At 46.7% G+C, this 24889-nt stretch overlaps 3 protein-coding genes across 5 annotated transcripts; 1 reads left to right on the top strand and 2 right to left on the bottom strand.

Moving 5' to 3' along the window:
• Positions 1 to 81: 81 nt before the first annotated feature.
• BATF3 (basic leucine zipper ATF-like transcription factor 3) lies at positions 82 to 5449 on the bottom strand. The gene is made up of 3 exons (XM_033053705.2): positions 5028 to 5449; positions 3866 to 3970; positions 82 to 1442 (listed from the first exon to the last, which is right to left on the bottom strand). The coding sequence occupies exons 1-3, from the start codon at positions 5139 to 5141 to the stop codon at positions 1257 to 1259; spliced, it is 405 nt and encodes a 134-aa protein (XP_032909596.1). The 5' UTR covers positions 5142 to 5449; the 3' UTR covers positions 82 to 1256.
• A 3119-nt stretch (positions 5450 to 8568) lies between these two features.
• Positions 8569 to 17963, bottom strand: NSL1 (NSL1 component of MIS12 kinetochore complex). The gene is made up of 6 exons (XM_033053781.1): positions 17784 to 17963; positions 17479 to 17563; positions 15748 to 15878; positions 13328 to 13382; positions 10663 to 10730; positions 8569 to 10074 (listed from the first exon to the last, which is right to left on the bottom strand). Exons 1-6 carry the CDS (start codon positions 17961 to 17963, stop codon positions 9796 to 9798), a joined length of 798 nt encoding a protein of 265 aa, XP_032909672.1. The 3' UTR covers positions 8569 to 9795.
• On the top strand, positions 17498 to 24039 carry TATDN3 (TatD DNase domain containing 3). 3 transcript variants are annotated; one of them, XM_033055807.2, is made up of 10 exons: positions 17498 to 17570; positions 18167 to 18199; positions 18289 to 18362; positions 18527 to 18611; positions 19291 to 19353; positions 21812 to 21921; positions 22331 to 22386; positions 22593 to 22705; positions 23465 to 23545; positions 23820 to 24039. In XM_033055807.2, the coding sequence occupies exons 1-10, from the start codon at positions 17529 to 17531 to the stop codon at positions 23961 to 23963; spliced, it is 801 nt and encodes a 266-aa protein (XP_032911698.1). In that variant the 5' UTR covers positions 17498 to 17528; the 3' UTR covers positions 23964 to 24039. The 3 variants fall into 3 exon arrangements, with proteins under 3 accessions (XP_032911698.1, XP_032911696.1, XP_032911697.1); XM_033055805.2 differs by lacking the exon at positions 17498 to 17570 and adding an exon at positions 18025 to 18096; XM_033055806.2 differs by lacking the exon at positions 17498 to 17570 and adding an exon at positions 18028 to 18096 and having other exon boundaries at positions 23468 to 23545.
• The last annotated feature ends 850 nt before the right edge of the window (positions 24040 to 24889 follow it).

The following is a 24889-nucleotide window of genomic DNA, read 5'->3' as shown; positions in this document are numbered from 1 at the left end:
TGCTGATAAATACTGTGATCCTGGTGAGGGGAGAAATGAGTCCCATGAGTCTAACTGAAAAAAATCCAAATGCTGCAGTGAGACAGCTGGCAATGGGGAGGAGATTTTTATTATCCAAAGGTGCTCTTTGATTGGGAAATACTGTGAGAAAAGGACTCTTTGCTGGATCCCAAGCTACAGCATCCTGCACATTTCTAGAGGTTGACACTACTAGGAATCTTCAGAGAAAGTAAACACATTTTTCTCTGTATTTCTCAGCAACATTGCAACCATACTTCCTTTTTGTAACTAAAAAAAAAAAGTTAAAGAAAACAGAATGTTTTTCTTTCAAATATCAAACACCTTCAATGTGGACATAGACCAAAATGCTTAGCAAAAACTCAATCCACAGATACAATCTTCCAGAAGCAATAAGCAAGATGCGGGAAGGATGAAGATATTTGTTCATTTCCAGTGGGTGCATTAAAAGAGTCAATTTTAAAATCTGTTTGTTAAAACAATGTTTGCAACCTTCAAACTCTGTCTGCTTTTCTTCCATACAGAGCAATCATCATTATCAGAAACTAGCCAAGCCATATTTTAGGATATAAAACACTCAAAGGACTAAAGTCAGCAGGGCTGATGATTTGGAACAATAAACATTAAGAAAACTCTTTTGTTACACACACTTCAAAAGATGAACCAACGAAGACTTGATAAGCAAATCACAGAATAACTACCAGAAAGATTAGCATTAGACTTTGGCATTGACCAGTAAATAAAAAGCAAAGATGTCATAAAAACATCGATTATTGAAGAAGGTGGAGAACATTAAAGATGAGACATCGCTTTTATTAACCAAAACTGTTTAGAGAGATAAAACCCAGCAGCCAGATCATGACATACACGGGTGACAAGTGACAAAGGGTTACTGGCAGTGGCTGTGTGGGAGAAAGGCATCCCAGTCTGAGGTCGGTACTTTTCCCTGTCTACATTCCATCGCTCTATAGTGGGCTGCACGGCACTTTGACATTTCCAAAGGCAAAACCATGGCTTGAAGAGTCTACCAAGTTAGAAGCTGCTGTTCAAATTGTCTTTTTTTCCATACTGGTGTTTTCCTGAGATTCAAAGACTGCAACATTTCAACGTGGAGAAGAGCTGCGTGGTCGAGTCCAGCTCCCTTTGATGGAAGAACTGCACACTAAGTAGGCAGTTCTTCAAACCTCCTGTTAATGGCACCTTCACACATCGCATTTAGAGGTGATTGAGGAGAGCACTCATCTTGGTAGGCAGCTGGTAAGTGCATCAGGCCTTGGTATGGTCATAAAGTTCATGGTGCAGTGCAATAGTGGACAGATCTTTTCATGATCCTTCAACACTTCACTCAAGTGTTTCATTTCATCTGTTAGCTTTCCAATTTCTCTTTTCAGGGAGGTATTTTCTTGCTCAAGAGACTCATATTCCTGGAAGGAGGGGAAAGAAAAAAAAAAACAAAAAACCAACAACTTACAGTCAAAACATTCCTTTCAGTGCTTCCACCTTGAGTACATTCACATAACTGTAGAAAAACAGTGTGGTTTCTTACTACAGCTTACAAAGTGCTGAGGAGAGACAGACACAGCCTGGGTGCTGGAACAGGGCAAGTGCTTTACTACCTGTGCCCTGACCACACTGCAATTCCTCCCATGGCCCTGAAGACCAGGAGGTGCTGCTGGCCCTCAGGAGTTCCCCAGGAGCCCAGGGCAGCAGGCATGGATGGCTGTGTCCCTGTGGTGGCCTCTTCCACCCTGGGCTGCCTCTGCTGGGAAGGGCCAAAATGGACTCTGCCCTGTGAGATCAGAGAAAATGAAAGCACTGACTGCAGAGGGAAAACCCGGAGCCTGGCACTGCTGTGAGAGAAGGGCAGCCCCTGCCCCAGGGCAGTGCAGAGAAAAGCCATTTATCAGGCTAGCACCCTGTGTCCAGTGCTCTCCTCCAGGCCTGCCAGAGCTTGTAGCCACTGCTCAGAAGCCTGAGAAGTCAGGAGGAGGGAAGCATCATGCCAGATTGATGCCAGACTCATTTTGTCACCAGAAGGCCAGATCACTGCCCTGGTTATCCCTGACCTGGCTGCTTTTGAGCTGAGGCTTCTCTGGCAATAGATAAGCTGCTGTTAACTGCAGGGGAGTTTTGAGCTGCTCTGCAGCATACATGTGATGGATGCAAGACTCCTGCATTACATTTTTTGACAACTGTGTATCTCAAGTGTCCCTGCTTCTAAGCCTTCTCATCCCAAAGAGAAGAGAGCTAGAGGTTCAGAGCCAGCCCACAGAAAACCTGCAGATGGACACCTCACTGCTGGCCCAAGGCTCAACATCCACCCACTCAATCTGACCTCCTGGTGAAAACTTCAGTGCTAACTTCAAAGCCTACACGTGCCTCAAAAGGCAGCAGGGAGAGCCTCTCATGCAATGTTCTTCTGGGCAGCCTGGCACTGCTTCTGCTTCCCTTTGCTGCAGAACTTTGGGCTCCTTGCCCTCCCTCACACCCTTCCAGCACCTCTCACAGAGTAAAACAGGCACAGTCCTCCTAACACAGTATTGGAGCCAAGCTCCAGCCAAGTTGTCCAACCCTGACAGTCATTCTGCTCATCTCTTGTTGTCCCAGATTTTGGAATAAGTGTTGCTGTCCCACTGCTCTGTCTCATTTTCAGGGGTGAGACTGTCACATTGCTCTTGCTAAGAATGAATGTCTGTTCAACCAGATCTGCCTACACCTGGCAAAACCTGTGTGCCACAGAATGAAGATTCCCAGAATGAGGAAGATCCTCACGTTCAGGAGGAACATCAGAGAGGCTTCAGGGCCTAAAAATGATTCCACGAAAGCCAGGGGTTACCCCTTTTCAGAAGCACTCTGCACCTGGCTTTCTCAGGCGCTGACTCAGAGGAGATCTGGAAAAAACCAAGCCCAAAACTCCCCACATTGTCCTTCTTAGTCTCTGCTAACTGCTGGCAGATCCTTCCACAGTGAGAAAGAGAAGAAAAAAGCCTGTGATGATACTTCAGAGCTGAACAACTGACTCAGCCACAACGGCAGTGTGCTGCAAAACTGATGCTTACCCCAAAAGCTGGCTCCTAGCTATACGAGCACTGTTGTGTGAGGTAACATCCAAAACCAGAGAAAAGGGATCCCTGTCCTCCAGTGTTTGCACTGAGGACACAAGAAAACCACACCACACTGTGACATTAAGAGCTTATGGAAGAGTCAGTTGCTTTCATTTTATTTGTTTAAACACTTACTGTAACTTTTCAAAGCACACAAGTATAGCAGCTAGGCAAGCTGAGCTCTCACACTTGCAGGTTCCCAAGCTCCTATGTAGCCTTTCCAACTGGGTACGTCTGCAGACCCCACTGCTGAATGGCAGTGCTGATGCCACAGTTCTAGAACTGATTTAAGCCAGCATTGCCACTGCATGGTCCCTTCCTCTTCCATCACCTTCTGCCTTGTAAGACAGCAAGAATTCATCCACTGTCATAGCAAACATGACAAGCTTAACACTAATACAGAAGAAAATGGTTCTGGTTGAGCCCAAAGAAGCCCTGTGATCCCATTCTTTGGGTGGTCACTGGAAGAGCAAAAGAGGGAGGATGAGGCAAGGGCTGGACCGTGTCTCTCTCTTCCTAGCAGTGCCACTGAAGGCAGAGCTGCACTGTCCAAGAGCAGCATCAGTGTCTGGGAGTTCCCAACCAGGCATCCCACAGCACACCTTTCTGTGCCTCACACCCGCAGCTCTCTGAGCAGGACTAGTGTGAAAACAGGCCCACACCTGCTTAAGAATTCCTGTTTATTGTAAATTCCCATGCTTGGTACCCAAGCCATGCCTGCAAAGCACCAAGTACCCATTCACCTCGTGAAGTTTATCTGCTTTCTGAGTTTGCTTCTTCCGGCTCCTCTGTGCAGCAACTCGATTTTTCTCTCTCCTCCTTACTTTTCTGTCATCTTCTTCGTGACTCTGGAAGACATCAGCCAGAAACACTTCGCTAGTTTGCAAGGTGCACACAGAAGATGCCCGAAGTCGGGGGCGTAACTTTCTGAGAACGAACACTTCCAATCTCGCAGCGCGGATCCTCGTTCTCCCAGAGACCGCATGGTCCCTGCACAGAGCAGCGCATCCCTGCGCCCCGCGGCCCCGGAGCGGAGCGGGAGAAGCCGGCCGGCTGCCCGGGGGATGCAGGAGCACTGCTGAGGATGGGGGAGCGGGGTACGAGCGGGGTACGAGCGGGGCCCGGCGGGCAGCACTTACACTGCCTCGGGAGGAAAGCGCTGCTGCCTGGGCAAAAGCCGAGCCCCGTCAGTTTTCCGCGCTGGGAACAATCAGCAGAGCGGCCGCCTCCCGGGAACAGAGGGGCCGATGCCCAGGGGCAGCGGGCACCCCGGCGGAGCTGCCCGGCGTGACTCAGCCCCATGTGCCCGCCCGCGGTGCCGACCCCGCTCCCGCTCCCCTCCCGCTCCCGTTCCCGTTCCCGTTCCCCTCCCGATCCCGCTCCCGTCCCACCTGCTGGCCGCCCTCGGCCGCCGCGGCCCGGGGCAGCGCGCTGGCCCCCGCCGGGCCGGGGCACGACATCGCGGCGCCGCCGAGCCGCCCGCAGGGCTCCCCCGGCCCGCGGGGGTGCGAGTGCCGAGCAGCGCCGGGACGGCAGCACAAGGGCAGGGCGGGCCGGGGCGGGCCGGGCCAGGGGAGCGCCGCCCCGGGCCGGGGGTGCCGCCGCCAGGTGCCACCGCCCACATGGCCGTCACATGGCGCCCGCACCGGCAGCCGGGACCACCCGGGCCCGTCCCGCACCGCCCGCCCCCCGGGAGCCGGGGGAAAGTCCGGGTCACGGCGCTGCCGGGCAGGAGCTGCCTGAAAATCCCCCCGGAGAGCCCCAGCCCCGGGGGCCGGCTGGGTTCGACGCCCCTCCGGGAGGCCCGGCTCGCTCTTTCGCCTGCAGAAATAAACCCCGCGCGGTTTCTCCCCTCTCCAGCCGCCCCGGGAGCCGGCCGTGCCCCGCCGTGTCTGCCCCGCTCACCTCCGGGCGCTCCTGCCCGCCGCGCTCCCGTGACATCGGCTCTCTGCAGCGGCGGAGGCTCCTCATGGGGGACAGCCGGCTCAGCCCGGGGTCATGGGGTGGGTGGACACGCATCCGTGCTGGGATAAAGCGATTTTCACTTTCGCTCCTCACCCTGTTCCTTCAAATAATAAGGAAATGCGACAGACTTCTTGTAAAGGCAAACACAGACAAAGACTGCTGGAAATACAGTTGCTGCAGACAAAAATCTTTCTGTTCCACTATTCTGTCAAGAGTATTTTAGCAGACTCCACACCGTTTCTTTACCTCTTGGAACACCTTCCTTGCATTTTAATTGCACACTTATCTTGGCCTTGTGCTCTGAAAGGGGGTGTTTGCACTGACAGCTACTTCAACACCTACTGCAAAGGGATTTGTAACTCTTGTACCCTCCTGGCTGTGCTCAACTCACAGAGAACACATGACCGGGCGAGGAGAGTACGTGGCCCCAGACTGCAGGGCAATCGGTCATAAAGCCCCAGGTATCTCAATAAAATCAGATACTTCCTTATTTTTCTGGTTTCCTCAGCGGCTTGAGTCATCCAGTTTAGATGAAGTTAAAGAGTTGGCAAACTGTGTAAATATAGACTATCCTTTCAGGAAGATCTGGCTAACAGTTCATGCTAAAGGAGAAGGAACCGTGTTTCCCGGGCATCCAAGAGTCAAACCAAAGTCTGAGCTCTGCCACAAGTTTCCTGGTAGGTTCTGGGACTGTGACCCAAAGACTTGAGCATGACTTCCTTGGTTTCAAGCGCTTCTTCCCAGCTGTTCCACCTCAAAGCAGCTTGTGTCTCCACCCTCCAGCCTATCCATGCATTTTTTTGATTTTGCTCTTTTCAAAGAGCTTCTCCAACCCTGGAGGACCGAGTCCCTGTGAGCATTCCCACCCCAACAACCATGGGAAGGTGGCTGGCAACCACAACGGGGAAGCACACTCTTGCCCATATACCCTGACCTAACCTGCATCCCCAGACTGTGCTGGGTCTCCCAAGCATCTCACAGGGCATTCTCTGGTTTCTTCAAAAGCAGTCTTGCCTCTTTCTCCCTTTGTCATCTCATGTGCCAAGAGCAGGAGGTTCACCGAGTGCTGCTCATGGAGGCAGCAGGTGTGGGCTCAGTGCCATTCTCCAGATGATGGAATCCAAACCAGCACCTCTTGGAAAGCAGCCCTGGCCACCAGGCAGTTACTAGAGGGTGAATTGCTCTCAACTGCTCCTTTGAAACAGCCTAATCCTGCATTAACTACACCTCACACAGTTGAAGGAAAGCAGTACACAAGGGCACGAGCAGGGACTTAGCTGGAACGGTTGCTTAAAAAGAGAGCACTGGGTTTTGCTGCCTTTGCAGCTTAAGCTCAGTTGAAATAATCAGGACTAGAAGCCAGTATTTTCAGCAGCTCAGGGAACAGGCATGTTCTGTAATAAATGCTATGAACCATGCAGATGAAACACCTCAACAGCCCTCCAGAGTGATCTTGTGGGAAATAAAGTCCCCTTCCATAGAGGGACTTTGAACTCCATGCCCCAGGAGCAATGCTGCTGCAAATGGCACCTGCACAAGCTACCTGGCAGCACCAAATCATGGCAGCTCACCAAGAATTTATGAGTCCTGAATAAATATCCACTTCACTGAATAATTCCCAGCAGCTGCAGAATAAGGTTTCCAGGATAACACAAACATGGGACAAACCAGGGGACAGTCCCCTTAGGCCTGAATAATCTGTTCTTGTTCAAAATGAATGACAAAGGAAATGACAAGTCAAAATTTGCTTGTGGGAACAAGTTTCTGCTTAGTATTAAAGCTATCTCTGGTACATCTGTAGAAATGCCTACACAGTAATTCCAGGTAGTGCAGCAGTAAAGGCAGAGCATTTCTGTGCGGGAGAGAAAACCAGCCCAGAAAGCAGCCTAGTCAGCTGAGCTTACATTTTATGATGGCAGTTTATCAGTGATTTTTGTCTGCACTGAAGCAGCCTACACATATGCAGACTAGTCTCTGATCACATCTCAGCACAGCACAACTCTTCTGGAGAATGGCACGTGTCAGAACTGGGTCTCAGAGTGCCCGTGTGAAGATTTCTGGAAGAGGAGCTTCCCCTTTACAGTTTGTAATCCCCTTTGTTCAGAGAGTACACACAGCAAAAGCATGCGTGGATGCTGCTCCAAATTTGCAAGTTTTTCTTGGCTGGGGGTAGCCCAGCCTCATGAGCAAAAAGCACATTGCAGACAGGACACACTAACAAACAGCGAGATGTTCTGTCTCGCCCTTGAAAGCCAAGAAATTCAAACTCAGTTTGCAAATGAACCCAAGCATCCATCACTGTTGAGCTGTCTTACAAAATTCAAAGGCTATATAAAGAAAAACTACCAGACATTTCTTGATGCAATACCAATTCGCCTCAAGTTAAAAATAAGAAGTTTGGCTGTTGTGACATTTCAGTAGAAGCCTGATTAGACATGTCTTGCACAACACTGCCAATTCCTGCGAAAAGTTAACTGAAGGACAAAAGGCTACTGGAATGGGGAAAAATGCAGTGTTTTCTATATTTCTGCCAATGGGAAGAACAGCTCATTGCAAGTATTGCTGGCTGTAGAATTTTTTAAATAACCATTTGAAAAACTGCTGAACATCCTAGTGTTGAGATTAGGTCATCATAGAACTTGCATTTAAAGGGAGGTTCTCCTTCCAGTGCTGCTTGGTCAAAAGCAGCCATCAGATTTTTAAATTCCTAGTTTATACACTGTACTTGGAATCCTGATTGCTTTATCTTTTTTTTTACACAATCCACTTGGTCAGCATTTCCAGGTGCATTTTTCTTATTCCATCCCACTGCAGTTGCAACAAGGGCTATGGAACAAAGATTGACTGCTCTAACTCGGGGCATCCATTCCCACTTGAAATCCTGTGCAGGCCAACTATCCCTCAGTCTCTAAATAGAAACATGCACTGTAGTGTGACTCCATTTATTTAGTAAGTCTTAAACCACAGTGCTTTCCCTTTTTATTTCTTATGGCATTTGTCCATAAGAACTAAAACAGAACTTCATCAAAGAGATACCTATTCCTAGCTGTTTTCTGTACTAGCCTACAGTTTGCAGAGAAGAGCAGAGAATCTTCCTACTAACAGAGGAAATGGCCAAATGCTGTAACACTTGCCATGCAAAATCTTGCTCACCTTAGCCTAGCAACACCCAGGATCTGTACGAAGGAAGCCGTAGTGGGGATTTTCAATGCTGCACAGAGCACGGGCACTCAAAATAGCAAGTGGCTGTGTGAGAAGCTGTGTGAGCCACACGTTCCACAGCCCTGCAGCTCCAGGCCCTCACATCCTGTCCTCTTACACGAGAAGCTTTGTAGCCCTGAGATTAATAACACTTGTGAGTTCAAAGGCAGTAAATGGAACTACTTCAGTTACTCAAGCCAGAATTTAACACAGATGTCCTCTCAAGTACGCTCACTGCTCAGCCACCATCTATTCCAGGATTAGAACTGACAATACTATCTGAAGCTTTGATCTTCCTTAATTGATTTAATTTACTTCATATAAAAACACACATTTGTATGTACAAGGACAGGAAAAATATTTACATATGATTACATATACAAAGTCTCAGTACAGATGCTCACTTATGCAAAATAAATGATGGCAAAATCTGTTTTCTTGAGAATTCTCAGTCTCTTAGACATTAGGTTGGACCTGTCTTAGCACAAAACATGTCATTAATAAAGCTTCTAAAACCCCCTCCATTTACTGAGTAAGAAATATGTTACATACAGAAGTATTTACTGCAGGCACATGCAACCATAAACTAGAAAAAGTTATAAATGGTTAAGGCACAATGCTCAATTTAGTACTAATTTGCAATCTTCTAGGTACTAATGAGTAAAGGAAACAAAAGCTAGCTCAAGTGAATACCATTTACTGGTAGCCTGTACTGATCTTTAAAGTTTAGTCAACCCAAATGCAAACACAACCCAAGTCAAGATCCTTTCATGGGTAGAAATACTGTCCAGGAAAAACCCCAGGCTGCATAATTGCATTACATGAATTGAAATATCAGACCCTAAGATGCTGATGGTTGAATTTCTGTTCAGAAGAGCACACTGCAAGCAAATCCATACAATTATTAAAAATCTGAGTTTCAACAAACAAGACTATAAATAAGCCTAGATGACCTACATTCAGAAAAGGTAGAAGAGCGGGGACTAATGTCACATGTGTGCATGAACTTCCTTAAAACTCATTGCATCAAATCTGCTGATTTCAATATGCTGCAGTGTCAATTAATTAATTAAAACAAAAGCCACCTGCCTCAGTAATTAATGAAAGTGCATTAGGAGAACTCCAGAATGGAGACATTCTCCAACCTCTTTAGAGACATGCTGAATGTAAATGAGCAGTTGGTGGTTTCATAAAAGACTGCCCACATACATAAAGCATGCACATGAACTCTGAGACGCACAAGGACTCAAGCTAAAAACTGCAATATAAGAGCAAAAAATGAGCTACATGGCAAATACACTTGCGGGATATTGGATGCTACTGGCACATGTAGGCTTTCATATACCACCAGCATGACAGCAAAAGTAGAAATATTTAAGAGGTCAAAGACTAATTAAAGAAGCTCCCACGTACAGCACTGAGGGGAGATGAGTTCCAAGAAAAAAGATGGAACATATGGAACAAAAGTAGAGCGGAGATTCCAACGTGAAAACACAAAATGAGAAATTCATGTGCTGAGAGAGATCTTCCTCCGCCGCAGTGGGTAGCGCTTTCTCTCAGGGGAATCTGCAACTTTTCTTTTTTTCAGCAAAACATAAGGAGTTTTACTGCAAACAGTTCCTGTTGGTGTGACTTCTCCTGGTGGTACTAAAGTTTGGACATTGTTTTCCTCCTTCGCCTTGCAACCAGAAAAGACTTCTTGCCGCAGCTTGCAGAGTTCCAAGGTTGGTTGCAAAGTTAATGCTTGGGAAAAACCTTCAGCTTTTTCTATGAGTGCTGGAATAGACTGCAAAAACAAACACAAGTATCTCAAGTTACATGGGAAAAGCAATGGTTATAAGGCATGAGATATGCTAATGAGATTCTGACAGGCACAAAAGCTTCAGTGTCTGCAGAGACAACGCTCAGGATGGCAGGTGAGGACTGCAAACGCAGAGCTGCCACCCCAATAGTGAGGTGTCTGCACTCAGAAACCATGCAAAGAGTATGCCAAGTTGAGGTGTTCCCTCATGACATCGCTAAGCTCAGGGTAGTATCACAGGAACACCAGAGCTGATGCCTAAGCAGGTACTGAAGTAACAAATGTCATACTCCAGATGAAGTCATATAGGTCTTCAGAGATGTTTTGCTTTTCAGAAGCTGCAAGTTCGAAAATCTCAGTAAGAGAATTTCCTACAGCCACAGGGTAATCTCCCTTACCACCACATGAGGGGGAATGCTTTACAAACACAATGCTTTACCTGCCGCGTACGTACACACACAGGCTTTTTTCTACCAAACTATCAGGAAGATGAGTTAGAACTCCTGTTTTGTGACATATTACCTGATCAAGAAGATAAAAACATATTTCTCTTGGAGCACACAGAGGTCTCACCTGCATTGCTTCGCTGATCTGTTTGGCTGCCACTTCTGCCGCCTGCTTCAGATCTGCGATGTAAGCATCTACGGACAAACACAGCCCAAATCAACTTCAGAAACACAACTCCTTCTCCCATTACTCTATCAGACCAGGGACAGAAAAACAGTAAAGTCCCTGTATAAAACCTAAACCTGCAGCACATCCCTTTCACTGTAACACTAAGGATGACAGCTGGCATGGTTTATCTTCCTAGCATTATTCTTTATCACTGAAACTGCAGTAGAGGCTAGCAGTCTCAGCTACAGAAAGCCCCAAAGTTCTTACCTAGAAAACACAAAGCCAGTATTTGAAATAAGAGAACAGTTGTAAAGAAATAATTAAACAAAAAGATTCGTTTTCAAAACTTTTAAGTTCTTATTACATTTGATAAAAACCACACAGAACACAGAGAATAAACACCACCGAGGAGAACATTTTAAGGAAGGCAAATAAATCATGCTACGTCTCCAACGAGTTGGCTTTTACAATAAAGGCTACTTTTTTTTTCTTCTGGCTGAACTTACCACAAAAAGAATCAAGCATAAATAACATGAACTGAATTAATTCTGCTCTGCTAATAAGGAAAGAAAATAAACCCCCAGCTTTCAGGAATACTGAAGCAGGCAGCAGGTGCAGAATACCAGGGGGAATACAGCCTATACTCTACTGCAGTAGCAATATGATAAGATCACCAATAGTTTAATTCCGTATTCAAACTCTAGGCATTACGAAACTGTTTTGCATGCTCTCCATCCACAAAACTGAAAAAGAGCAGACTAGCATGGGAAGTAAGGACCCTCACCTCCACTACTGATTAGTTATCTGTAGGGTTTCACCAGTGCCTGCAGTAGGACATGGTGTCAGGTGGTGCACACACCCCTAAGCCCCGTTAGGGTTAAACACAGCATTCTGTTTTGAAGTCAATCTTATTAGGGCTGCTGGAGGTATTTTGAAGTCAGTCACTGCATTCTAGCTCAGGGTTACAGTGATTTCCTGCTGAAACATGGTAACCACCAAGAGATGGTGCTTGTTGAATTGTTCAGAGCTGGTTTAGGAACACATGATCCCTACATGAACACAGACACTAAAATGCACCATCGTTCAGTTTGGAAGAATAAGCAGTCCAGAAGCAACCTCTTTAAACCCATTGCCCTGTGGAAGGGCAATCTCTAAAAGAAGGATATGTCTACAATTAAGCATTTTTACAATAAAGTATTTGGATGAGGAGGTTGGTGACCTTATGAAATGGTAAGGACAGAGTTAAGAAAAAGTAGAAATAATTATTAGGATTGTTATACAGAAAGACTGACACAGAGTTAAATGAAATTTGCCTGCAAGTGTTTGGCTTGACATAGATGGCATTATATTCCTCAGTGTTCAAGGCTTTCCAAAACATAGGGAAATGAAACAAGGAAATGAAAGGCATTGAGTAATCTAAACATTTTTGGTTTCTGGCCACTGTACTTGCTAAAATGGGATACATAAACTTCCCAAAGACTACATAATACCAAAATTCTGCACAAACTCCATGGTATCTTTGCTACAACTCTGCTGTTACCAAACCCAAAACCACAATATCAGCGCAAGTTGCTACTAACTTTCAAGTAGTTGACTGACATCAGAAAAGCCTGGATTTGGACACTAGAAACCAAAAGGAACTCAGACGGAAAGTGACACACTGTACTGCTCCTACTGGCTGCTTTGCTGCACAGGCTGGCACTGCTGGAAGCCATGTCTCCCATCTACAAAGAGGAAATTACATTTAGAATGAAGTCAGATCAGCAGGGTGAGAGCTGGAAGATTCAGCTCAGCTCCTCAAACTCTGAGCACCACTGCTTGTTGCACCAGCTTTACATCATGTGCAGCAATTCATAGTGAGGGTTCTAACTTTTCAAATTAGAACTGCACTGCTGAATTCTGTCATTTTTCAATACTCAACAAGCAATACAAAACTTCCCATTTATTAAGGCCAGCCTCAAGGGAGCACATCCCAGTCACCCACCACCTTGTTCCAAGAAGTCTGTACAAGGCAGCTTTCCAAAGCATGCAGCAAACTTACAACGTTGTTTGCAGCTCTGCTCCTTCATCAACCCTCACAAGTGACACAGGCAGGAGGAAATCTGTGTCCTACTTGGCAAGCTAGGAGAGTCAACACTGCCACCACTGAGTCCTACACAAAGCTTTCAACTCCCTGAAGGAACTGACTGATTAGGAAGAGAGGTTGAAGCATTTCTACTACTTGTGTAAAAGGAACACAAGAACAGACGAAGTATAATGTCAGTGATCCATCTAGTTCCCTATCTGGCTTCCACCAGTGATGAAGGAAAGAAGTAAGGAAGCCTTCTGGGAGTAGCTGTGTGACAATTTCTCCCCAGTGTACACACAGAGAAGCCTTTGCCAGCTTTCTGCCTTTAAGTACAGTGCCTAACTGCAGGCAGCACCCAGAACAAGAGAAATAGACACAATAAAACTCAGGCAGTGATACATTCACTTATGACAAACTTCTAGCTTTTTAGTTAATTATTTAAACAATCAATTTTAAACAAGTTTAAAGAAAGAAAACTTCTTAAACATTTACAGCTAGACAGTAAGTGAGGTGGTATTTCCTCAGTACAGCTGCCCACCCCCACAAAATCTTTACCTTGAGAAGGCGGAGGTTTTATCTCTGCTGGTTTTACCACAGGCTGGTAAAGCTTCTGCACATTCAAAAAAGAAAGAAAAACTGTGAAATACTTCCTTGGTTTAATAGATATCTAATACACATATAGCAGTCAGAACAATGGAGATGGTGGTGGAATTACTTAGATCAAGAATATATCAGAGGTACCGTTTATAGATACTTAGTTACTGAAAACAAGCATTCTGGTTTACACAGTTACTGTAAACACATCTCCAGAATCTGCTTTAGTTTGCAGAATTCTAATTATTAAACCATGAGAACTGACATCCAGGCATTTTGGAACAAGCATTGCCACCTGCTGCACAACTGAGGAAAAAGAGCTGCTCTGGCTTCTCAGGAGCCATTCACAGAAACAGCACGCTTTCACAGAGCCACAAACTCCAGCAAAGGGTACATTAAGACAAAAATCTAAGGAAAAGTAAGTAATTCTAAAGAAAACTTAACTACACTCTAGGCCTGCTATTACTTACATAGAACTAAGAACACTCTGCTTCACAAACTGTGAGTCTTGTGACCTCACATCAATTAAATGTCATGAAGTAAACTAATAATAACTGAATACAACCCATACTTAGTTATATTAACAGTGGAATTAGAAGCAGCTAATGGGGAAGAAGGAAACAAAGCAAGGCCAAGGGAACAGAAGTTAGTATTCTCCACTTCAGGAGCTGTCCCTCTAACCTTCTTCAAGCAAAAACAAGTAGGGGAAAGCTAATTATTCCTTGGTGTAATTTTGTCAGAGAAATTTTTTCACAGTTCACACAACTTCTAAGCAAGTTTGCATTAGCCTCAAACTCTACAGAGAATATTGACTGAAAACCCATAGGATGATCTCTTGCTTTGGCAATTACAAGGATATCACCACAATAAATGAGTGGTTCTCTCCAGATAAATCACATCTTCATGGCTGCTCTTTATGCCTCAGAAAGCATCACTCAACTAGCTATGGTCATGAAAGAATGCAAGAAATCCTCAACAAAACCAAAGAACCCACTGGTACCCTTGCAGAAACAGCTGAGAGATGAAAAAAGGCACCACTTACAGAGATAAACTAAGCTCTCCATATTTCTTACATATATTTCTACATATTCTTACAGAGATAAACTAAACTTTTGCCGACAACTTTCATTAAAATAATTACCTAGCTGTGGTGGTGTAAATTTTGAAGAGATCAGCAAGAGACAAAAAAGCAGAATGAGTGGCATTCCAAATAACTAATCCACTTAGTGGGATTCAGGTAGCAGAAAGATTAAAAGGTCTTCTTAAATCTTGGTGTTATGCAATAGCATTTTTTTAGTTGATTTTGTTTGGTTTTTTTACATACTTGATATACAGACAAAACAAGATATATCACAAAAGGCAATGTATGTTAGAAAATGTCTCAGGTGTAAGACAGAAGTGTACCCATGCAGCACTTTTTCTTATCATAAATTATCTCTGCCTGGTTAACCTAGGGAGTTAACATTTGTCAATTTTAGTCCTCAGAAATGCAATGCAGGCTCCTACACAACTTTCTAAAAAAATCCCTGTCTGCCTTAGTACAGAATAGCTGAGGCTGGAAAGGATCTCTAAACACCCTCCTGAAAGCTGGGTCAACTAGGGCAGGTTGCTCAGAGCCTCATCCAGTCAGCTTTTGAGTATCTTTGTGAATCTCTCAGAGGATGAAGACTCCACCATTTCACTGGGCAACTTGTGCCAACGTTTGACTTTGCCTAAGCCTCTTGGTTTTTGCCAAAGGAATCCTAATTAATCAGGAAGTAAGCAAAAGCCAGGCCTAACATAACTTCAGGGAAGAATTTTCTAGTAGCTGAGGACACAACTAGGTTGTTTAATGGTAGTAATTAATTTACACTGTGTGTCAAAAATCCCACAGAATTTACTGTGCTGATTCATTAATCCACACTGCCTTTTTTTCCATGCTTTACTGGAAGTCATTACTCCATGCAGCTACTAGCTCCAAAAAAGTGCTTAGCAAGCCACTGACATTTCTTTATGGTTACACTGCACGTGATACTATCTATCAGTATGTAGTGTAACATTTAGTACCTCAACCAGCCCCTGGGCAAGGACTTCAGGAACTCGGAAGATAAACAGGTGCCTACTGATTTGTATAACCTGAGTCACCAGGCTGAAGCAATCTGCTCCAGTTTCATTGTGCCACAGACCCAGTTCAGACACATTCACAAGGCTTTGTAACAACCCTTAGCAGTTAGTAAACTTACTATGTTGAACCCTTAGTTACTGCAGAACCAGTTAATAAATAAAAGCAATTTCATTTTATGATAAAGAATCAAAAGCAACCATGGGAAGGAGCTTAAAGTCAACACTGGATGACTGATTTCTTAATGCAAAGTTTTTTCTGAAAGTCTTAGGTTACTCACCAACATCTCTTGCTCTGCTTTCATGGTTTGGATAGCATGCACCAGGATTTTTTTAGGCCACTGTTTACGCCTAGTTGCTGTCTCTACTATTAATTCATCAAATTGATCCTCCAGAATTTTAATATTGGAATCTGAAAGTGACAAACATATATAGTTACTGTGGAGTTCTCAGACCATTTTTTTTGAGACAAACTTATCAAGAAAAAGAAGCTTTAGATCTCAAATAAAAAGACTGTGCACTATTATCAACATAGAGATAAACGTAGGTCTTGAATCTCCTTGCTAAGGTAGTATAGAGACTGGAGCATAACCTGATGTTGTCCAGTTTTTTTGAAGTAAATGATCTGGAGGGGGGAGGGAGGTAGAGAACCATCCAGGCAAAAAAATAAAAAAATTTATTTCTCTATGAACTCTGAATCTGTGAAGAAAGTCTTATGAAGCAATGGCAATCTTTTAAGGAGAAAAATGGCTTATCTGTGTGATTTACAAACAATAATTGGAAGCCTAACTGATTTTATATCACACAGGGCACAAATAAGCAGTTCAACATTTAAATTCACTGTTCCCACTAATGTGTTGAGTATAACTCGCAAGCCATGCAATGTTTTCAATCTAGTGGTAAAGAATGGATTTTGAGCACCCTCTCTGGGTCACTCTGTGCAGAATCAAGTGATTGCAAAACTCAGAAAGGAAAAGTCAATGTTTTAAGAGTCTGTGGGCTTGTTTTGGTTGTTTGTTTTAAGATCACCATGAAACCATTTAAACATAGACAGGAAAGACTTAAGCCACTGGTCAACATAAACATGGAAAGCACAAAATGCCAGATCTCTTGGTGACTCATAGATAGGCACATGAATAAATCCTTATCAAATTAAAAAGCACAATATCCTTGTGTCATCCAATATCTAAAGTCCTTAGACCTGCTTTATGCCAGCTGTGGGCTGATGACAGTATCTCAGTTTTGCATTTTGAGATCAATGCATTTTTGACCTTGTAGTCAAAGTAGCTGGAGTTTTATCATTCTAGAACTACACCTGAATCAGAGAATAGTCTGGGTTGGAAGGGGCCTTTAAAGGTCCAAGCCCCTTGCAATCAGCAAGTATCTTCAACTAAATCACACTGCTCAGAGCCCCCAGCCAAAAAACAATGTTTTTGATTCAACAGCTCCATGGTTAACTCAATGTATCTGTATTCCCAGCTCTGTGTAACTTCAAAAGGCATCAAGCTGCAGGCAAAGAGCACCTAATGCCAACATAAGTGGGTGAAAGAACCGCACTGAAATTTTCTTTGGACACCAGATTACCAAGAATCTCCACTACTATTATTCAAAACACGGTAATTACAAATATATTGTTTCAATTACATATATAGCAATAGTTTTCAACACTTAACCTGTATATTAAATAGCACAACAGTCTCCTAGGGTGTTTTGACAGATCTTGGTCACTGTCCCCAGCACCCAGGTGGGAAGGGCGCTCCAGAGCCTCCTGCTCACAGCAAGGACCACGCCCATTCCTAAACAGAACGCTTCTCCAGATGTTTCCAGATGTTTGCCTCCAGTGCTGGAGACAAGCTCCGGGCAGCCCTTTCCAATGCTCTGTTATCCTAAGAGTAAGTTTTTACTTCCTTACATCAAGTCAGAACCTCCCCTTTGAGTCGGCCCCCTTTCACCTCTGGACAAAACAAAACCAAACCAAACCAAGCAGGAAGCGAATGGCAGCGGCCGCCTACCGCTCTGCAGCTGCGACTCCTCCGGGGCCTCCTCCCAGGCCTGCCCGTTGATGGTGACGTTCTCCCGCACCGCTGTCTCGAAGTTCTGCAAGGCACGGCACAGGCTGACAACCCATTCATCCACAAATCCATCCATCCATGAACCCATCCGTCCATGGATCCATCCATTCCTCCCGCAGCCGGAGCCCGTCCCGCCTCACCGCCCCGCCCGGGTGCCACCCCGCACAAGCCGCCCCCTCAGCGCGGACACCGAGCGCTGCCCGCCGGGCCCCCGCCGGCACGGGACGCTCCCGCTCCCCGCTCACCCAGAGCGCCTCGGCCTCGGCGGCGGCCCCGCCGGGCTGTCCCTGCGCCAGGGCCCGCACGAAGGGCGCGCACAGCTCCAGCACCGCGCCCAGCCCGCGCCGCGAGCAGCAGCGCACCCGCGGGTCCCGCCGCGCCTCCCCCGGCCCCGCGCCCGGCCCCGCCGCTGGCGGCGCCGCCATTTCCCGCCTGGGACGCGGGGAAAATGCCGGCCCGGAAGCGGAACCCGCGGCCGCCCGGTGCCTTCCCGCCGGGCGCGGCATGGCGGGGCCCGTGGACTGTCACTGCCACCTGGCCGCGCCCTGCTTCCAGCGGGTGAGGCGCGGCGGGCCGGGGGGAGCCCCGGGCGCGGCCCCGGCGCTGAGGCGGTGCGTGTCTCTTGCAGGACGTGGCGGCCGTGGTGCGGGCGGCGGAGCAGGTGAGGCGGGGCCGGCCTGAGGGGACCCTCTCCCCGCGGCCCCCCGGCCCCGGCGGTCTCAGCGAGCCGCGGGTCTCTGTGTGCCGCAGGCGGCCGTGTCGGCGCTCGTGGTGGTGTCGGAGCAGGCGGGCGAGTTCCGGAGCGTCGTGGAGCTGTCGGAGAGGTGCGAGGCCCGCGGGGATCCCGTGTCCCCGCCTTGGGGATTGACGGGGGATGCGCTGCCCTCCTCAGGCAGGCCGGCCCTTCTTGCCTTTAAACTTGGGCTCTCTGTGGGCTCTTGGCGTTCTCTGTGGTTTTTCCCACTCTCGCTGTCTGTTCCGTGCCTAGATTCCCGGGGTTTGTCTTGCCATGCCTGGGAGTTCACCCCGTCCAGGAGGTTTCTCCAGAGGAGCAGCGCAGTGTTACTTTGGAGGTAAAACACGGCCTCTGAAATACTGCTGGGACTTTTCAGGACAGACGACAGGATGCTCCGGTCTGCCTGATTTACCTTCAGGTCTGCCCAGTGGTTTTTCTGCACTCTGTAATGCAGGAGACCCAGCGGACCAAATCCCAGGCTCTCTAAGCACATCCATTTGTCCCTGTTAGTCCTTAAAGCAGAATTGTTCACTGGAGTCATCTGGCTGTATTACTGCAGTGAAGTGGTTTTTAAAATCCCAAGCGTGCTTTGCTTACGGCAAACAGCATGTGCAGATGTTCCTTTGTTAACATGGGAACTGGAAGGCAACTGTTTGTGCTCTTATCCTAAAAATCTCAGGGAGCTGTCTGCAGCCATTTAATGTTACCAAGCTCTTTATGGGCCTTGTTTTTATTTCCTGTGCAGCTACTGTGAGAAGTTAGCTTAGGAGTATTTAGAAAAAGATTTATATATAGAGAGAGTGATAGATATAGAATGTAGTATGTAATGGAATGGTTATTAAGTCAAGATAAATCCTTCAGTCTTCTAAAATCTGACTGCACAGCTCACAGTAACAGCAAGTTCTCAAGCACAGAGTTTCAGAACAGTGAAGGAAACACTAATTTATTCATAATGCTGTGTTCATAACCCTTTACACTTGTAAGGGCAGTGAGAGTTGTGTCTTTTATTCTTGCAGGATCTGGATGCTGCGCTGCCTCTTATAGAACTTTACAAAGACAAATTGGTGGGGATTGGAGAAGTGAGTGGAATTTCATAACTTGTTTAAATCTCTCCAGCAGCTGCTGTCACTGGAATTACAAAAATTGAGTCAATGCTTGTTTTGCTGTATGTGGTAAGAATTGCTATCAGTCTGAACAGGGTCTAAGTCTGATTGGTAGTTCTCTTAATGTGCTTTCCTTTATAGATTTGCTTGATTCCTTCTTTTCCTTTGTTACCGCTATTAAAAAATAGATGGAATTTATGCTGCTGGAGTTATTGGAAGATTGCATACTTATGCTATATCCAAAGGCTGATCCTTCCTGCCTTCTTCTCTGACACAGGCTGAGCTGTGATTTCAATACACCACACTGACTTGTACAATTCTTTTTTTAAATCCTTCATCTGTCTGTATCCATCTGTTGTCTGCTGTCTTACATTTGTTTATAAATGAATTGAAGCTTTAGAGTGGAGTGTTAGTACCAGAGGGACTTACATCTGGTTCTACACTGGCTACAAAAAAAGCAGGTTTTGGCAGAGCTTTGTAGCTAAATTTGCCATGTTGTACTGTATGTGAAAGACTTCTCTTCGTCTGAATGTGAATGGGACTGCTTTGACAAACTTTAAATTTTGCCTGGACCTGTTATATTAAAAAACCACATAGAACTAATGGGTAATTTTTACTAGAGATTGGACTAAAGCTATGTGTTCAGGTCAGAAATTTTACTTATACTGGAGATCCATGTTTGAGACTTACAGTAATTTCACGAATACAAGCCGCACCAATTTGACCAAAATTTTGGTGGAAACTCGGAAGTGCGGCTAATATTCCGGGGCGGCTAATCTATTAACAAAATTCTAAAAGCTGCCAACACGGAAGTGAGAGCCCGCGGCAGCCCCAAGCCAAGCTGGAGCCCGGCCGGCACCGACAGAGGTGGGAAAGCCTGGCAGAGGTGGGGCCAGCAGTGTCGGGGGCGGGCGGCAGAGCCTGAGCCAGCAGGGCGGGGGAGCCCGGGAGAACTGGGGCTAGCAGTGCAGGGGAGCATGGCAGAAGCAGGAAGGCCGGCGGGTGGGGCTGCCTGGCAGCGGGGGAAGCCCAGCATAATCGGGGCCAGCAGCGTGGGGGAGCCCGGCGGTGCGGGGGCCTGCAGTGCCGGCCAGGGCGAGGAAACGCGGCGGCGGTGCAGACGGGAGGGGGCGGCCGGCGAGCGTGGTGGCGGCGGCGGCAGCCCTGCCGGCGGGGCGAGCAAAAGCGGCGCTCGCGAAAGCGCCGCCCGGCGAGCGAAAGCGCCGCCGCTCGCCGCGAACCGCGAGCCGCGAAAGCGCCGCCGCTCGCTGCGAGCCGCGAGCCGCGAAAGCGCCGCCGCGAGCCGCGAACGCGCCGCCGCGAACCGCGAGCCGCGAAAGCGCCGCCGCTCGCCGCGAACCGCGAGCCGCGAAAGCGCTGCCGCTCGCCGCGAACCGCGAGCCACGAAAGCGCCGCCGCTCGCCGCTCGCCGCGAAAGCGCCGCCGCTCGCCGCTCGCCGCGAAAGCGCCGCCGCGAGCCGCGAACCGCGAAAGCGCCGCCGCGAGCTGCGAACCGCGAGCCGCGAAAGCGCCGCCGCGAGCCGCGAACCGCGAGCCGCGAAAGCGCCGCCGCGAACCGCGAACCGCGAAAGCGCCGCCGCGAGCCGCGAGCCGCGAACCGCGAGCCGCGAGCCGCGAGCCGCGAGCCGCGAACCGCGAGCCGCGAAAGCGCCGCGGGGCGGGCGCGGCGCGGGGCGGGCGCGGCGCTCGCGAGGCGCGGCGCGGGGCGAGCGAAAGCGGCAGCGGGGCGGACGGTGAGCCCGGCGGCGGCAGCCCTGCCAGCCGGGCGAGCGAACGCGGCAGCGGGGCGGTGCTGACGGGAGAGGGGGGCCAGCGAGCCCGGCGGCGGCGGCAGCACCACCCGCCCAGCCCCGCCGAGCCGTGGCGCTGAGCTGGGCCACCCGGCCCCGTCGGCAACCATGAGCGGGCCGAGCCTTCCTGGCCCCGCCCCGAGCCAGTAAAGCCCGCTATGCCGCGATCCTCTTACTAATTGGCCAATTTGTGAAAGCTGCGCACGGATTCTCGCGACGAACGAAAGTGCGGCTAATATTCGGGGTGCGGCTTATCTATTGACAAAGACAGCAACATTGTCGAGGCACCGGGGGTGCGGCTTATAATCCGTGCGGCTTGTATTCGTGAAACTACTGTAATCTGACATAATATTCAATAGAATGTAAACCCACAGAAAACTTGTTACAGACTAAAATGTTAAATACCCTTGTTAGTAGCTGTCTGCCCACAAATGCTTTCATAGTTGAAAAGCTTATGGTTGAGAATACATTCTTTTTAGCAGTTAAGCTGCAGCTGAGCTCATTTTAATTGCAGTCTCTAGTATACATATTTTGAAATGCTTGTTATGCCTTTGTATATCTAATTATGGTTTTGTTAAGTGTTAAGTCTGTAAAACTCTTTCCCTTCTCTTCTTGTACTGTAGGTTGGACTGGATTTCACTCCCAGATTTGCCAGCACCGATGAACAGAAGGAAGGACAAAGACAGGTTTTGATCAAGCAGATTGAGCTGGCGAGAAGACTGGATTTGCCGTTGTAGGTTTTTTTTATACTAGAAGGAGGATTTGCCATGTCTCAGTAACATGTCAAAATACTTCCCAGCATTTATGGTTATTAAGTGCCCACAGAACTTTGTTTAGATGGGTTAAAGTGGCATAAGTGTCCTGTCAGTCTCCAGTTTGAGATTTAATTATAGAATTTTCCTTATATTTGCATTTCTGTACAGACATCTTATGTGCCCTGTCCATGCTATGTTGTTCCTGTATCTTCACTGTAGCTGAAAGGATTCATACATGCATACATCCCATACACACATTTCCTTGATAAAAGTTGTAATACAGGTTAATTCTTTTCATCCCAAGATACTGTTGGTTTGTTTGTATTTGCAAAAAAAAAAGGGTAGTTGGCTAAATTTCCTAATGCTGGGCCTCTCCTTGCTGTGCAGGAATGTTCACTCCCGCTCAGCTGGAAGACCAACCATAAATCTCTTGAAGGAACAAGGTATGCTTTTAATGCATTTCCTCTGCCGTGGCTTTTGCCAACAGGATTTGTGCCATGTCCTCCTATCAGTTTGTGTGTGTTTAACTCAGGAGCAGTAGTGCAGAGTTTCTGTGTTGATTCTCTGTGGGACCAAGGTCCCACTGGAAGCTGACATGGCAGCCTTGCTGTAACCCTGCTGATGATGTGGTTTGCTTTGTTTCTCCAAGGTGCTACCAAGGTGTTGCTGCATGCCTTTGATGGGAAGCCATCTGTAGCCATGGAAGGGGTGAAGGCTGGATACTACTTCTCCATTCCTCCTTCCATTATCAGGAGTGAACAGGTAAAGTTTTGTCCTGGTTCCAGCTGGGGTCTGCTTCTCTGTGCATTGCACATTTTTACTTTGGCTGAATTTCTGCCTGGGGCTTTTGCCTTAGCTGGACTTTGGAGGGGGAATTCTGGCTAAAACACCTCCTGTTCCTGAGAAACAAGGGGGATTTTTTCTCATTTTATTGTGGTTTCCGGTGAACTCTTCTTCGGAAGATTCTGTCACTGTACTCTTTTACAGTAGGAGCGTGACATGTAGAGAACAAGTAGTTTTTGTGATAGAACTGCTTTCTGTGATAAGCTTAGGAAATGTAAGAGAGGAAAAGATTTGATTTTAGGTGAGGGAGAATGAGGGGTGGGTATAAATGGGGATGAGGTTAGGTATTTAGGAGGAAGGAAAGCAAACGGGTTGAGAAGTAAAGCAGAGAGGAGGAAAAGATACACCAATATTATATGCACAGAAAACAACAAATTAGAATTGCACTGGCAACTCTATACCTGCAATATAGCTGCATAATTTAATAAATAGCAATGAATTCAGCATCAATATAATAATACTTTGGATATTTAGAAAACAGGAGAACCCTGATTTGAAGAGACTTCTTGAGCAGCTCCCGATGTTATGCTTCCATTCAGAAATCATTGCTAAAGTGTAAACAGTGGCACCAAAGTCTTTTGGTGTTGCCTTTAAATGTAGGGAACATCCTCCCTTCATGTTTTTTCCCCCTAAGTTTAAGTGTATAAAGCATTTAATGGCTGTCTTATTTTGTTCAAGAAGCAGAAGCTTGTGAAACAGCTGCCTCTGGAAAATATGTGCTTGGAAACTGATTCTCCTGCTCTGGGACCTGAAAAACAGGTAAATGATGGGAGGGAGGGACTTCTGTGTATTTGTATCCAAACCTACACCTTGTGGAGGTCAGCTGCTGGCACAGGATAGTGAAGTAGTCCAAGTGTGGTTGTGGGAGAGGAGAGAGGCTACCAAGGGAACTTAATCCTAGCGGAATGGATACATGTCATTTTTTTGCCTCACATGTGCTGCAATGTGACTGAAGTTGTGTCAGAAAGTACTGAATCTGAAGCACTTGTGATCCCTAGGGTTCTGTAATTTGGTTGATTTGTTTGTTTTTCAGGTGAGAAATGAACCCAAAAATATTTACATTGCTGCTGAATACATTGCCAAAATTAAAGGAATTCCAGTTGAAGAAGTTATAGAAGTGACTACACGGAATGCACTAAAAGTATTCCCCAAACTTCAGCACTTTCTTCGGATATAGATTCAGAAACTGAAATATATCATGTTGCAGAAAGTATTACTTGTGGTGTAATTAATAAAACAAATTAATAAAACCATCTTGTGTTAAAGTGGAGTTTTGTGGTTGGAAGTTCAAGAAGCAAGAATTGTTATATAGCTGGATAGGATGAAAATAGGGAATTTCTCAAAGGCCTTTGGTGTGCATCATAATAAATCTCTTTAATGTGATAAAGACACATCATTCCTTTGCATCTCTCATGTCTCTGAACAAATAATTTGTGAAGAAGAGCACCATAAAATTGTCAGTTTAGTTTCTCAGACTGCTTGCCAAGTGCTCCTAGTCTGGGAGATGGCTGCTGTACAGTGCTTGATGTCCCCTTCACTCCTCATTTCTGCTGACTGAAAGTCACAAGTTGTGGACCCAGTCAGGATCAGAGAGCTCCTGTTACAACTGGCAGACTAAACCTTCCTTTCTGAGCCATTAAAGGGACTCAACTGGATGGACATTCTCTGTATTCTGTACTGACTGGACTCTGAGTGGTGCAGAAGCACCATCTTTTCAAAATGCAGTTGGAAGGAAGGAATTACAGCTCTTCCCGTGTATAAAGTAATAGTTGCTAAGATCTTGGCTACTTTGAGAAGGATTTTCTTGGATTTTTAAAATAATTTTTTTTTTCTTTGGATTGTGGTTAAAGAAAAAAGCCTGGGTTTGGTCTTAGTTCAAGGACTCACTCTTCTGACTGCTCAGTATCAGGAGATACAGGAGGTGGTCTCTGTGGATTCAGCTATGTTGTCCAGTGTGCTAAACTGAATCTGTGCTCCCTCACAGCACCTGTGTGGACATGGGCCTGTAAAATACTGATCAAAACTTTGTTGATTACAAACCAGTAATTGAATGAGGTGGGTTTTACATGGCACCCAGCTGTTCTCAGGGCCACTAAGGGAGTT

Source organism: Catharus ustulatus, chromosome 3 (genome assembly GCF_009819885.2).
Source record: "Catharus ustulatus isolate bCatUst1 chromosome 3, bCatUst1.pri.v2, whole genome shotgun sequence".
Lineage (NCBI taxonomy): Eukaryota > Metazoa > Chordata > Aves > Passeriformes > Turdidae > Catharus > Catharus ustulatus.
Note: the sequence above shows the minus strand (reverse complement) of the source record. Positions and strands in the feature narration are given on the sequence as shown.